This window comes from Phascolarctos cinereus, unplaced genomic scaffold (assembly GCF_003287225.1).
Source record: "Phascolarctos cinereus isolate Bilbo 61053 unplaced genomic scaffold, phaCin_HiC Scaffold_7;HRSCAF=346, whole genome shotgun sequence".
NCBI lineage: Eukaryota > Metazoa > Chordata > Mammalia > Diprotodontia > Phascolarctidae > Phascolarctos > Phascolarctos cinereus.
The window spans coordinates 176,399,145-176,414,117 of NW_027556180.1; the positions used below are offsets into that span (position 1 = coordinate 176,399,145).

The 14,973-nt window shown below is 38.4% G+C and overlaps 1 protein-coding gene across 3 annotated transcripts in view; it reads left to right on the forward strand.

Moving 5' to 3' along the window:
• Nucleotides 1–14,973, forward strand: part of UXS1 (UDP-glucuronate decarboxylase 1) — a 146,210-nt gene that overhangs the window by 45,577 nt on the left and 85,660 nt on the right. For 2 of the 3 annotated variants that reach the window (XM_020987928.2, XM_078147365.1), the window contains exons 2-4: nt 5,670–5,700; nt 7,441–7,489; nt 9,165–9,208. In XM_020987928.2, the coding sequence (XP_020843587.1) occupies nt 5,670–5,700; nt 7,441–7,489; nt 9,165–9,208 (124 nt within the window). The remainder of the gene's footprint in view (nt 1–5,669; nt 5,701–7,440; nt 7,490–9,164; nt 9,209–14,973) is intronic. The other variant, XM_020987929.2, reaches the window with a different exon arrangement.

Below are 14,973 nucleotides of genomic sequence, written 5' to 3' on the forward strand. Positions count from 1 at the left end.
TGTTTTGAAAATCAAATGAGATGATGCCTATAGCTATTACTACTGATACTTCTGAAGGCCATGCTAAAATCTTTTTCTAAGGCGATTTAGGCTATGGGTCACCCAGAGATCTTGATTTTATTCAGCACTGATGGCTCAAAGAACAAGGAGTGGCTCTTTGGGACTCATCCCAGGGTAGCAGAGTTGAGTGCATTACTAGGATGGGGCATACTTGAGGCAAAGGTTAGGAGTTCTTTCTCCTATATCCCTAATGCAGCGTTAGAGGAAGTATTTAGGTATGATCTGAATTAGATGATTTCTGAGGTTACTTCTAACACTAAGATGCTGTAATTCTGTCACCTCTCTCCTGGACTATTACAGTAATCTTCTATTTGGTCTCTCTGCCTTAAGTCTCTCCCTACTCAATCCATCTTTCACCCAGCTGCCAAAATTTATTTTCCTAAGGTAAGGTACTGGTCTGAACACATTACTCCCCTTCTCAATAAACTTCAATGGCTCCCCATTATCTCTAGAATCACATTTTTAAAATCCTGTTTTATCATTAAGAGATTTTTACAGTTTGACTCCATCGTTCCTTTTCACTTTTGTCACACACTATCCTCCCTCACTTCTCTTCCCATTCCCCCTTTCCCCTAGCTTATCCAAATTGGTCTTCATGCTGTTCTTAACACATGTCCACCTCCTGTCTCCGTGCTATTGCACTGAATTTTCCCCCATTTCTGGAATGTATTCCCTCTTGACCTTTGCCTCTTAGAATCCCATCTTCAAAACTTATTTCAAGAGCCACATTCTATGTGCTAATCACTTTGAGTCTTTTTTGCCAATCCCTGTGTATGTACATGTTGTTTCTTTTATTGAATCTAAGTTCCCTAGGGGCATGTTTCACTTGTTTCCTTCCCTCACTCCCATTCCTGTTCCTAGTTCCTAGCCCTGGCTGTACCTGGCTCCAGAATAGGGGTTTAATAACTGCTGGTTGGTTGATAGTAGAGATAGTCTTTTATCAGATGGGAGAGTTGGACCAACTAACTTCTAAGGTCTGTTCCAAAGCAGAGGCTCTCTGGTGAAACATTTGCATGAATGTTTCACTTGCCCTCCTGAGGTGCCTAAAAGTTCTTGGAATGCATACTCCCGAGTGAGTACAAATTAAAGCTTGATGTCATCCCAGTCTCTTCCATAGTGATTTAATAATACACAAAGGATCTGTGATTTTTCATGAGTTTAGGTAATTATAGTAGATAATGGCCTAGGGAGTTGCCTGAGAAACATAGAAGTTAAGTAAGTTGTTGCAACCCATAGTTTGCAAGTATTAGATAGATCAATGAATGGATGGATGTAGAGGGGTTGAGGGGTGGGATGGGTACTTACTGTGTGCCAGGCACTGTGCACATAATACAAAAGGAAATACAAGAGACAAGATTTGACCCTACAATTCCAGGGTCAACAATAATGCATTGATTAAGTGTCTGCTATGTGTTAGGCAGTGCACTAGGCACTGGAGATACAAAGACAGACAAAAACATGGTCCCTGCCTCCAAGGAGCTCACATTCTAGTGAGAGGAAATACCATTTAAATAACTATGTACCTTCTGATAGAGAGCACACAATACACATGGGGAGGTGGTAGCCAGAGAAGGGGGCTTAGATGTTTTAGCCTGGGAAGCGGAAGGATTGGAGAGTGGAGCTTTAGGAAACCATATTGTACTGATTTGATTTAGGCGACTAGAGCAAAAGGTAGAAAATGGATGGGGGCAGGGTGAATAGCAGGGGGGATGTGAAGACTATAGAAAATCCTACTTCCCATGGCTTTGTATGGCTAGACTAACAAGACTGGTAGGGATCTAGAAAGAACCGGCCAAGGAATAATAGAATGCTAACTGAGAAAAGCCTGAAGAAAATTGCATACATTGTTAAGACATTCACTCAGATTCCAGGATTTGAGGAGCAAGTAAAAAGAACTGCTAAATACTTCAGGTAGTACTCTGGTGCTTACTTCTCCAAGAAGGTGTAAACATGTAGATAGGTTCATTCAAGATATTGGTAAATTTGGAGATCAAAGGTCCATAGCATTAAGGAGAGTGAAGATTATTACATTTAGGATAACATGTTTTATTCAATAACCCTTCTCTCCATCTCTTCCTCCTTTTACTTTTCTACTGTCTTGCTTTCTCTTACTCCCCCCCCCAAAATGCAGACAAAGCTCCATGAATCCCGAAATAATTTTGTAAAAATGTTACTTGGTATTGGTAAAAACACTCTGGTTGATCTCTAAAAATAGGAAATTTAATGAGTTTCTGGTTAACTAATGAGAGCTTTGTTGATTTAGTTTCAAGTATTTTGAGGATGGGATATACCCATCTTCAAAATATGGAGGTCACCTGATCACAATCAGCCCTGCAGTACTCCAGGTCATGTTTGGGATTCAGTATGGAGATTCTGACCTCTTCCACTCTTGAGGCCATGATTTTCTGATTAGTCAATGAGTGGATGAGCAAATTCACATCAGGTGCTTTTTCTACCTGGCCTCAATCCTTGCTTTACCCTAGCAGCTGTGTTGCACCTCTCCCTGCTCCCATCCCCACCTTCCTACCATCCTACACCCCCATCTGCCATCTTGCTCTGGGATATTTAATGATACAGCACTGTCCTTGCTTCTGGAAGGAGAATGTCAGTTGATTCCCCTATGGCTCCACTCACTATTCCAGTGATGTGCTCCATCTAAATACCCTTTTCTAGCTACATCTCTCCCCTATTTGTTTTCTTCCTCATTAGAAGGTATTCTCCTTAAGAGAAATTACTAGCTATCACCCCAAGACTTAGTATTATGTATAATACAAAGTAAGTCCTTAATGAATACTTTTTTATTATTCATTCAGTTCTTTGATTCACTTGGCTAAATTTAATTTTTAGCTCTAAGTTTTATTCATTTTATTTCATTTTTTATTCTGAACTTAATAAATGCCAAATAAAACGAGCATTTCCATATAGATTATAGACTAGGGAAAGATTGTACATTAAATTGTGAATTTCCATTACATAGCGCTTATTTTTCTTTTAAAGTATATAATAAATTCAGCATATAAAATTTAGAACTTTCTTGCTTTGTTTCCTTTGATTTTCTTTTTTGGTGGGAGTTGAGACTGTTCCCTTTCTTCCTCTCCCCATCCTCCTTAGGAAGGGAAAAAAAAGAGGAGAAAGCCTTGCAACAAATGCATTGTCAAGCAAAATAATTTTCTATATTATCCATGTCCAAGAAATGTTACGTCTCATGCTGCACCTTGATTCTACCACCTCTCTGTCAGGAGGTAGATAGCATGTTTCTTCATCAGTCCTTTGAAGTCATGATTTTTCATTTCATGTGTTAGACTTCTTAAATCGTTCAAGGTTGTTTTCCTTTACAACGCTTATTACACAAATTATCCTTTTAGTTCTGTTCACCTTATTTTGCATTCTAGGTTTCTCTGATACCATCCTTTTTGTTATTTTTTACAGCACAATACTATTTTATTATATACACATTCAGTAATTTGTTCATATATTCCTAGTTGATGGATACTTGACTTGTTGATCAATCTTCCTGAAAAGACTTAAAGAATTTTTTTAAGTTAGGATATTACCTAACCATTCTATATTTCAATTTTAAATTATTCCAAAAAGTAACTTTTTCATACTCTTTAATCCAGCATCCTACCATTGGGTATATACACTAAGGAAGTCAAAGACAGAAACAAGGGTCCAACATATACTAGAATATTACTAGCAGCACTGTTGTAGCCAAGAACTAGAAACAAAGTGGCCACCTGTTGATTGGGCATGGCTAAAATATCTGAAATTAATGGAATAAAATTATGTAAGTAATTTTTAAGCAAGATTACAAATTCAGGGAAGATTGGTTTGAATTGTTGCGGTAGATGTAATGATTACAACAGTGTAAATAAAAAACCTAATAAAAGGGAGTTGAACTCGGGGTAATGGAAAAACCAGTGAAGGTTCTAGAGAAGAGATAGCAAAATATGGCTCCTCTGTCACAGTAGTAGAGAATGACTACTAGGACAAGGACAAATAGTATAATACATTGCTAGACAGGGCTTCTGTGTGTAATGTCTTTGCCTCATTATTTTCCTTTGTCATAATGAGAGGGGCAGGTATGGGTAGAAAATGACTGACAAAAATAAAAGGCTTTCCAATAAGACATTATTGTAAAATGTCCATGTATTGACTGTACTGTCTCAAGTTAACTCAGTTTCTCAGAGAAAAAAGGGAAAATCTAATCCAGGACTAAGCAAAACTCCACAAAAGTGTAATTCATAAACTAAGAGGCTCAACAGATGCCCTAAAAGATATAGATAGATAGATAGATAGATAGATAGATAGATAGATAGATAGATAGATAGATAGATAGATAGGAAAACAAGTGAATCTAATGTTAGGTTCCTGTGTAAGGCTGATCTTCACAAGGCAGAAATACCCAGAGGCTTCCTTTACTGACTCATCTTCTGTCTTTCCCTATTCCCACCCCCACCATGTTATGATTTCCATCTCAAGAAAGTATCCCTCTGGATTCCACCAGGCATATGCCTCCTTATCAATCATCTTAACAGAAAAAGCCTTCCCTCCTTAAGCAGGGCAGAGCACCAAGGCTGCCTCTTTAGGGATAATACCATGGGAGCAGAGGCCCTAAAGTCTGAGGGCCTGGATTCAGATCCTATTCCTGATTCCCACTACTTGCAGTTTGACGTTATTGGGCCTCAGTTTCCTCATAAATAACATGAGAAGATTGGAGTAGATGGTGGCTATGGTTCCTCCTGGTTCTGTTTTTTGCCAACTCCTAGGCAGTGGGGGTTAACAGTTTGTTTTGCTAATTTGCTTTTCACCCATCTGCCCAGGATGGGCATTAGTCATTAGTCACAGATAGTCACCTATTTTGATTTGGACTTAAGATCATCTTGAGCTGGAAGGTACCTTAAAGGCCATCTTGCCCAAACCAGTAATTTTTACAGCTGGAGAATATGGGACTCAGATGAGAGAGACAGCTTAAGTGGTGCCATAGCGCACAGAGCTGGGCCCTGAGTCAGGAACACCCAAGTTCAAATCCAGGCTTAGACTCTTACTAGTTGTGTGACCCTGAGCAAGTCCCTTAACCTTAGCCTGCCTCAGTTTCCTCAATTGTAAAATAGGGATAATAACAGCACCTACCTGGTAGGATTGTTGTGAGGATCAAATGAGGTAATATTTGTAAAGGGCTTAGCACAGTGCCTGGTACATTGTAAGAATTTAATAAATGTTTATTCCTTTTTCTTCCCTTGCCCAAGGTCACTCAACCAGTAAATGGCAGAACTGCTTTTCAGCCCAGGTTCTCTGACTCCAAAATCTGTAGTCTCTCCACTATACCAACTGCCTCCCTTGGTTTATTTGATGTGCAAGAATCTAGTTTATTATATCACTATATAATGCCTTTACTGTAAATAATTTTAGCCTGTCATATGATATCATGACATTGTGATATCATATATCATTTACTGTATTTGTAGTTAATCAGTAGACTGTATACTATAGTTTTCTTTGTGAATTTAATGGCCAGCTTTCTTGAAGATTTGACTTTTTATTCTTCAGCACTGTAAATGGTAAATGTTGCATACTTTAATGAATTTTTTTTCTTTTCTTTTTTCTAGCAGCTGTTTGGGGCAACTTCGTTAATATAAGGTAATTAATTCACTTTAATATCTGTCTGCTGTGGAATTGTCGAATAGTTAATTTTTCAATTAACCATTTTGTAGATTTACTGAAAGAAACTTAATCTTAGATGGAGTTCTCAGCATCTAAGCTGTCTTCTCCAGTGTCATTTTGTATGTGCTCTGGGAAATCAAGCTAGTATTAGCCTCAACAAAATGTAGGATGAAAAATACATCACCAGAAATGAACAGAATGAGTGTTTTCTTAAAAAGCCTGATGGGGGGGGGAGGATGAGAAGAGCTGACATGAACTTTTGTATTAATTACCTGCTGATATTGTGCATGGCAATGAAATCTTCTGTTAGTATGAGTAACTGAGAGTTTATAGTGTAGGTTATCTTTCTAGAACATAAGAGGAAAACCTTGTAGTTGGGGGTCAATTTTTTGTTGCGGTTATTTATGATTCAGGCATAACTTCATACTCTCATTACTATATCTGAATATAAAATGCTTAGTTTCTGTAACTGTAAAGTAGATGACATTTTTAATCATCTTTCTGAAATAAGATTTTGAAGATGTGTTCAGATTTATCATGGTTTAAAACATTATAATTGGTGTTTAAAATATAGATTCTATGTTTAAGGGGCTAGGGAAGAGGGAAACACAGCTGAGGTATTTTGTTTTTTCTCCCCAAAGTCCATTTCATTGATTTAAAAGGCCTTTTAAAACTCAGAATATGGAGAGGGGAAAGAGGAGAAGGGAGGTGTAAAATTGCTTAAATTGCATCTTGTCAGTGCCCCAAATTATATGAGCAAATTCTTGATATATGCAATGATGATACTATTTATCCAGTTTATATTACTATGCATACTTTTACTGTTGATATAGTATTTTAGTTAATTAGTAGGCTATTTACAGAGCTTATGTGGTTATGTATGTATGTATGTATGCCCTTGCATGTATGCATATTTAAGGAGGAAAAGCTGTGTTTGATGTTTTAAACATATTTTAGGTTTTTCCAGAAAGCCATTTAAGTTCAAAGAAAATTCTCATTGCCATTTTTCTTTCTTGATTTTTGAATTCAAGTTAGGGTGGTCACCATAACCCTTGCTGGTTAAATGAGAATTGATATTTTGCGGTTGCTGTTTGTAGTGACGTGTAAAGTCTCCAAGGCAAGAGTATTCTTTTTTTACTTTAGTATTCCTTTTGTTTATTTATTTTACTCTTTACCTTTCGATGTCTTTTTTTTTTTTTACTATAAAATTTTTTCTGCAGTGGGTGGGGGAAATGTTGCTCTGATTTCTACCACTGTGGCATATGTATGTTTCATCAACAAAGAAGCTTCTGTGTGTCTAGGTGTGGTGTGTGCTGATCCCATGTAAAGGAGCTCTGTTATACTACTTGAAAGGCTCCATTTTGTCTTAGATGCCCAAGAAAGCTCTATTTTGCAGAACCTATGCCTTAAATATAATGAAGGGTCCCATAGAATACCTTTTTATTTTTTTTAACTAAGTTTTGCTTCTTAACTTTTAAGACTTATTTTCGGGGGTAATGTGGGAATGAGATTACTTAAATTAAAAACTTGCAGATTAGGGTAAATAGAGCCTGTATTTAGAAAAATGACACAAATGACTATTAAAAAGGTATAGGGGATGTCTGAATTCTATAGTATTTTGTTTGTCTCTGGTAATTTAATTAATGCTAAAATCATTGTTTGAAATCATGAGAGATTATTCAACTGACCTCAGCTTTATAACTTTCTCCTCCATAGGTCTATACAGGAAAATGGAGAACAGAAAATTGAAAATAAGATAGAAGAGGTTAGTTTACTTTCCTCATTCCTCTGATAATAGAATCACAAATATTTTTTTTAGCAGGAAAGGAACTCAAAAGTCATCTGATGCTGTTTCATTTTATCAGTGAGGAAGCTGCAGCCAAAAGAGGTTAAGATTTGTGCAAAGTAACCCTGGAAGTGTTGAAGTCTGGATCTGAATTGAAGTTCTCACACTGCAAAATATTTTTTTTAAGGCAATTGGGGTTAAGTGACTTGCCCAAGGTCACACAGCAAGTAAGTGTCAAGTGTTTGGTCGGAAGCTGGATTTGAACTCAGGTCCTCCTGACTTCAGGGCCCATGCTTTATCCACTGTTCCACTTAGCTGCCTCTAATAAATTTTTTTTTTTGCTAGGCAGTGGGGTTAAGTGACTTACCCAGGGTCACACAGCTAGTAAGTGTTATGTATCTGAGGCCTGACTTCAAGGCCAGTGCTCTATCCACTGTGCCACCTAGCTTCCCCTACACTGCAAAATCTTAAGTTTCTTTTTGGAGCCTGCCCAGGTGTCTTCACTGTTATGGGACCTGGTGGTCTATGCCATTTGGGTTTTTTTTTTCTTCTTCCACAGTTGTACCTGAACAGGTCATAATAGTCGAGTGGATGGGAGAGATTTTTCTAGTTCTTACTGTTACGCTACAAATGACATGTCCACTTTTAATTTTTTTTTTAAAGTACAGGTTTTAAAATATTTTATTCTTTCTAACTAACTCAAGGAAAATTTAATCCATCACCATTTGGTGAAATCTTTCCTAGATAGCAAGTGGGAGAAATGGAGAGAGAGAGAGAGAGAGAGGAGGAGGGAGGGAAGGAGAGAAAAAGAGAAAGAGAAAAAGAAAAAGGAGGAGGTGAAGAAAAGGAGGAAAAGAAATGAGAAGAAAAGAACAAATGGAGAAGAAAAAAGGAAAAAAAGAAAGAAGAGAAAAAACACAAGGCTGACTTAACTTTAGTTTGCCTGCCTGTTGTTGGATAAGCCAGGGCACCTGCATGATACAGAAACTAGAAACTCACAGTTACATTTTTTAAAAATTTGTGTTTAAAAAAAATAGCTAGAATTCCCTCACATAAGGACCAAGTTGGGTAGGTGAGCATCTTTTTTTTTTTAAGTTTGGTTTGAGGCTCCAAGGAAGGAGGAAGGAATTACAAGTACAAATCAATTTCTGGAAGACCATGAATTGTTCTGACTCAAACCAACATTTTACGCATAGCAACACAACACCTATGAACATGCTGAAGAAACAACTTCTCAGTTGTTCAAACCAAATCTGTCGCACAAACAAAATGTTGATCGTTTATAAGCCAAAGTAGAAAAAAAAACTGCTTTGTTAAGAAGAGGATATGGCGGGTGCCTGTCTGGTTTTGAACCTGAAACTCCCCTTTACTGCTGCTGCTGGTGGTGGGTAGACACAGACACTATCTTTTACCAAAGCCCTAGGCATCTCAAGGAGTAGAAGCACCACATGCCTGCCCCTAATTCTTTAGAGTAACAGCTGAATCCAAGTTGTAGTACATTTAGATTTCAGACTGAAAACGAATAGTGGAAAATAATGTTAAACTTCTGTGTTATGTCTGCAAGACATGATGCTTACTTGGAAAAGAACAGGCTGTGTGTTTCAAGAGTGGGGAAAGGTCTTGAGTTCTTTAAAATTTACTTCTGTCGTTGTAGGCTGTTGCACCTTTGAGAGAGAAAATCAGAGACTTGGAAAAAAGGTAAGAAAGCCTCTGTAGAGTAAGTTTAAGACAATGGAATTGTGACTTTGATAGTATTGGGTTTGTGTCGAGTATACAATCACTAGAAAGGTATCTAGTATAAACTCATCAGTTAAGTAAGTATCTCTAAGTGTATGTACAAATAAATCATTTGAGTAAGTTTCTCTGTGTGTGTGTGTGTGTGTGTGTGTGTGTGTGTGTGTGTACAAGTCTTGTGCTGTCTCAGTATTTCTCTTTTCCAAGGAAAAATAGCAAAATAATAATGATGATGATGATGATGATGAATTGCTAAAAGAGCTAACTTGCTAGGATGTTGGGGGGAGGGTATTTGTATGTGGGAGGGAGATGGGGGAAGGAAGAGGGAGAATAATTATAATAGCTCAAGCATTTCTATACCACTTCCTACGTGCTAGGCACGAGCTTTATGATAATTATCTCATTTGATCCTTCTAACAACCCTGAGAGGCAGGTATTACTATTATCTCTATTTTACAGATGAGGAAACTGAGGCAAATAGAGGTTAAGTGGCTTATCCAGCTTATCTACTACATGTTAGAAGCTAAGCTTATACAACTAGTAAGTTGTCTGAGTTCTGGTTTGATCTTAGGTCTTCCTTACTTTAGGCTTGGCACTCTATCTACCACACCACCTACTTGCCCCAATAGAATAGATAGAAATGAATAGAAGGCTGGTTGCCAAGTCAGGAAGACTTCTGTTTAAATACTTTAATACGTACTGTATATATAAGCCAGGACCTGTCAGAGTCCTGGGCAGCCTCCTTAAGACAAAAAACTTTATGGTACATGCTAATCTGTATGGGTAGAGGAAATTTCTTCCCTGGGAGTTTCATTTGAATTAATGAATTCACAGGTCTTATCCAAAATAGTTATATTTGTTTATGTGTGTTTCTGATATATGTTTGCATATGTTTGTTTAACACATGTCTATGCATATCCTACACACATAAGAAACACAGATGTAGCTTAGAAAAAACAAACCGGACATTGTTTCTCTTCAAACACTTAGTATCCTAAGAGAGTTTTTCCTTTGTCATTTATTAGAAAGTAGTCTTCCATGCAAAAAATTTTAATTTTTAAAATATTAGGGTGATATATTCACAGTAAAAATGGTTTAAATTCAGTCTTCTTGTTCTCATTCTTCTCTTAGTGACCGTATACATCAATTGCTCCTCTCTAAAGAACTTGTCCCCCATTTCTGCGCCCACATTAAATAATGGAGCTTTTTGCAGGTTATGACTGGAATAAATGACTATTACCTGCTAAATCAAAGCCCTGAACCAGAAGATCAGATTTACTGACTGGCCTCATATCTTTACTTAGTAGATCTTCTGTTGCTGGGTTGTGTGTCTAATTTGGCAAAATTCTCAGTGGGGAGAAGAATGTGGCAAGCTGAGGACTGATAACTCATCTTTTTTTTTTCCTGAAATATTTTTTCCTTTTTTCTTTTAAATAGTATTTCATTTTTTCCAATTACATGTAAAGACAATTTTTAACATATATTTTCTATATAAAATTTTAAGTTCTAAGTTTTCTTCTTCCCTAAGATGGTAAGTAATTTGATATAGGATATATATGTACCATCGTGAAAGCGTATTTCTATATTAGTCATGTTGTGAAATCAGAAAAAGAACAACAGGGAAAAAGAACAAAAAAAGAGTAAAAATAGTATGCATTCAGACTCATCAGTTCTTTCTCTGAATATGAATAATATTTTCTGTCATGAGTCTTTTGGATTTGTCTTGGATCATTGTAGATTGATATTCATCTTGATTCATTCCTTGAACAGATATTTACTGAGCTCCTATCATGTGGGAGGATGCAGAGAAAAATTAACCATGGTCCCTGGTCTCAAGAAGTTCATATACTAGAAGTAGCTTGAGTATAAGAAATTACAAAGCATATTTGAAAGGTGAGAATTAGTGAGAGAGAAAGCTAGAAATGTTGGTTGAGATCAAGATTGTTGGAAAGCCTTAGATGCTGGACGAAGGAATTTGTAATTTATTTAGTAATCATTAAATGCTTTTGAGCAGGTCCATGACGTAATTGTAGAAATGATAGGGATCTGGCCCTGCTATATAGGAGACACTGGAGGCCAAGAAGATTAATTGGGAAACTACTGTAATAGCATAGATAAAAGCAGTAAAATACTGAATTTGGTTAGTATCAACCTCATACTCAGTATTCTTGGAAAGGAACTTGTAGGCAACAAGGCAAATTCCTAAAGCTGATCACAGTTTTTATTCAGACCCAGAAACATGGCTTATTTTGGGGACAGCTAGCTTGGATCTAGAGCATCCCTGAGTCATTCCTAGGTGACTATCTTTTTTGGCTGAGAGGTGGGAGGTGTTAGATTAATTCTAAATTATGTCAAGTCAGCAACATTGATTAACCACTTGCTCGGTGCCAGGCTCTGTACTAGACACTGAGAATATAAAGAATAGGGGTAAAAAATAGTTTCTGTTTTCAAGGGATGTGCAAACTATATACGTATATGATACATACAGGGGAAATTGGAGCTAATAGCGAAGGCATTAGCATTGGAGGAGACCTCCGGTAGAAAGTAGGTTGAGCCAAGAGTTGAAGGGATGCTAGGAGACATGGGGGTTGGCCAGGGAAAGACAAAGAGTCTGGAGAGAGTCTGTGCAAGGCCCCTGGATTCTAGAGTATCTTGAAGTTAAAGTCTGAAGAATGGGAAGTTAGGAAGGGACCAGGTTGTGAAGGGCTTTCAATTTCCAAAAAGAGGATTTTGTATTTAGTACTGGAATTGATCACACGGGGAGGACGTACAACATGGTCAGACCTTTAGGAAAATTAATTTAACAGTTGAGTGGAGGGTAGACTGGAGTGGGGAAAAGACCTGAGGTAAGGAGATCAACAAGAAAGCTATTTCCATAGCCCTGGAGTAAAGGAGCAGCTAGGCGGTGCAGTGGATAGAGTGCCTAGCCTGGAGTCAGGAAGCCAGCCTCAGACACTTAGTAGCTATATGACCCTGGGCAAATCCCTTAACCCTGTTGGCCTCAGTTTCCTCATCTGTAAAATGAGTCAGAGAAGGAAATGGCAAACTACTCTAGTATCTCTGCTAAGAAAGCCCCAGATGGGATCATGAAGAGTCAGACATGATTAAAATGACTGAACAACAAAAAAAAGTGATAAGGGCCTGCACCAGAGTTGGATGAGAGAATGGAATGTATTCAGGAGATGTTGAGAAGGTAGAATCCACAGGCCTTGGCAACCAATCGGAGATAGAGGGTGAGTTGGAGTGAGGAATTGAGGATGACACCCATTTTGTGAGCCTAGGTAAGTGAGTGTGTGGTAGCGCCCTTGCTGGTAATAGGGAGGTTTGAAAGAGGGCAGGATTTGGGGGAGGCAGGGAAGATAATGAATTTAGTTTTGGACATGTTGTGTTGGAATGTTTATAGGATATTGTGTTTGTTCGAGATGTCTGATAGGTAATTGGAGAAGTAAGACTGGAGGTCAAAAAAGAAGGTAGTGCTGGATAAATGGGTCTGGGAGTCATCAGCATAGAGATACTAATTGAATAGAATTCAATTGGGATAGAATGATCTTTAGCGTTTATATAGCACTTTAAGATTTGAAAAACACCTTGCAAATATTGTCATTTCATTTTACATTAGGAAATCGAGGCAGAAAGAAATTAAGTAATTTGCTTAATGAGTGAAGCTGGATTTTAATCCCAGGCCCAGTAATCTTTTTCTACTGCACCACCCAGCTGCCTGGAATGGGATGGAATGGGATCCAAGAGATACATAGAGGGGTTAGCCTTGGCAAGAAGGGCCACCTCGTCCTGTAAGACAGGATTTGAGCGATATGAGAAGAGAGAACTGTTGGCCAGTAGCCTCAAAAGTGTATGAGTCAAGATTCTCAGCTCAGAGGGGAGGAGTGCCACGGGAGGTGTGAGGAAAAATAAAAGGTACAGGAAAGCTTATGTGTTGGATGGGACTGTGAAAGGAGTGCCTTGCTGTAGTGAGGTCCCATGTGAGATTATGTCACAGATATTTTCAGTGGAATCAACTCAGTTTCATAATTTTCTCCAACTTTGTTTAGCAGCAAATGAATTGAAGTGAAGGCCTCATGTGGTACAAGGAATCCAAAGTTGGTGTTCGGCAAGACATAACATGCAATAGGATAAGAAGGCAAGAGACTCCAGCACAGAGGGTAGTGTAAAGTTGAATTGGGTAACAAAGTGGTCAAGACAAATTAGGAGAGAGAGTTTTGCCAGTGCAAAGAACTGAGGGGCTAAGGAATCGAATGAGGACTGAGAACAGTTAGGATAATATACGTAGGGAAAGATGAAAGGATAGAAGTTCCTGAACTTGGAATTGGAACACTTGTGGGTGATGACAAAGTCCACGGTCTAACCCAGGGGTGGGGAACCTGCAGCCTTGAGGGCACATGTGGCCCTCCAGTCCTTAAGGGACTGAATCCCAACTTCACAGAAGAAGAGGCCACAGAATCCCCACCCCTGGTCTCACCTCTCTGGGTAGTTGAGGTAGGGTGAAAGAGTAGGTCATAGGGAATGAACAAGTTGAGAGACTGACAGATTAGGGTGTCAGAGGAAATATCAAATATATACATTGGAAGTCTCCTAGTACGAGGGCAGGATTTGGATTAGTTCTAGGTAATGTGTTTAGGAGAGGAATTGGAGGTAAGGTAAGAGTTGGAGCTGAATTAACTTGAATCATCAAATATCAGCTGGAGAGGCAGTTATCCTTTCTACATCGAAACTTTCTCTATCTCAGTTTCGATATATTTCGGATCAGCATAAGACATTAAATGGGAATTTTGGGGGAGTTTTGCAGAAGCCGCAGATGACACGCAAAGGCCAGCAAACAACACAGAAAGTTTAGAAACTCAGAAATGCATAACATATATGTATGGTCTTGCATAATCAATATATTTTATCTTTTCATATAATAATTCAGACTTCTCTGGTAAGAAGGAAGGGCCAAAAAATTTTACATGGATTTTCCAGATCGCAGGGGTGCTACATGATAGAGAAGGGATAACTTATTGTACATGTGAGGAAATAGGCCCAGAGAAGTTAAGTGTGTTCAGGGTAACACAGCTGTTTAGTAGCAGAAGTGAGTCTAGAACCTTGGTCCTGTTTTTTTCCCCCATAGCCAATGTTCTTCCCTCTACACCAACTAGTGAGGATGCTCAGGATTACACTTGAATGTGCTCATCAGAGGCCAGTACTGTATCCCTGGCATTCACCTCAATTTCTGTTTACCTTGGTAGTTTCTACAGATAAAATCCATAATGCAAACATTACAAAGAGGTGTTTTGTTTGTTTCCAAGGCTTGGCAGGCCCTGGTTTGCCAAGATTCCACATGGGAAAAGGAGGCTAGCCAAGCCTGGTGCCCCCTTCTCTCTCAGATGATTAGGTTGATTCATTCATTCAGCAAATATTTACTGAACTCCTACTATGCAGAAAGGACTATGCTGCCGGTGCAGTGGAAGATAGAGATGAGCCAGAAATTGCCTGTGGCCTTTTTAAAAAAAATTGCAATCGTGGAGGAATCTGAGACATATGCGTAATTAAGTATAATTCACAATTCTTTTTGTTCTGCAGTCGCGTCCCATTCTTCACGAACCCAGTTAGGGTTTACTTGGCAAAAATACTGAAGCAGTTTGCCATTTTGAGGAAACTGAGGCAAACAGGGTAAAGTGACTTGCGCAGGGTCTTTACCTCTGTAAAGTGAGCTGGAGAAGGCAATGGAAAAC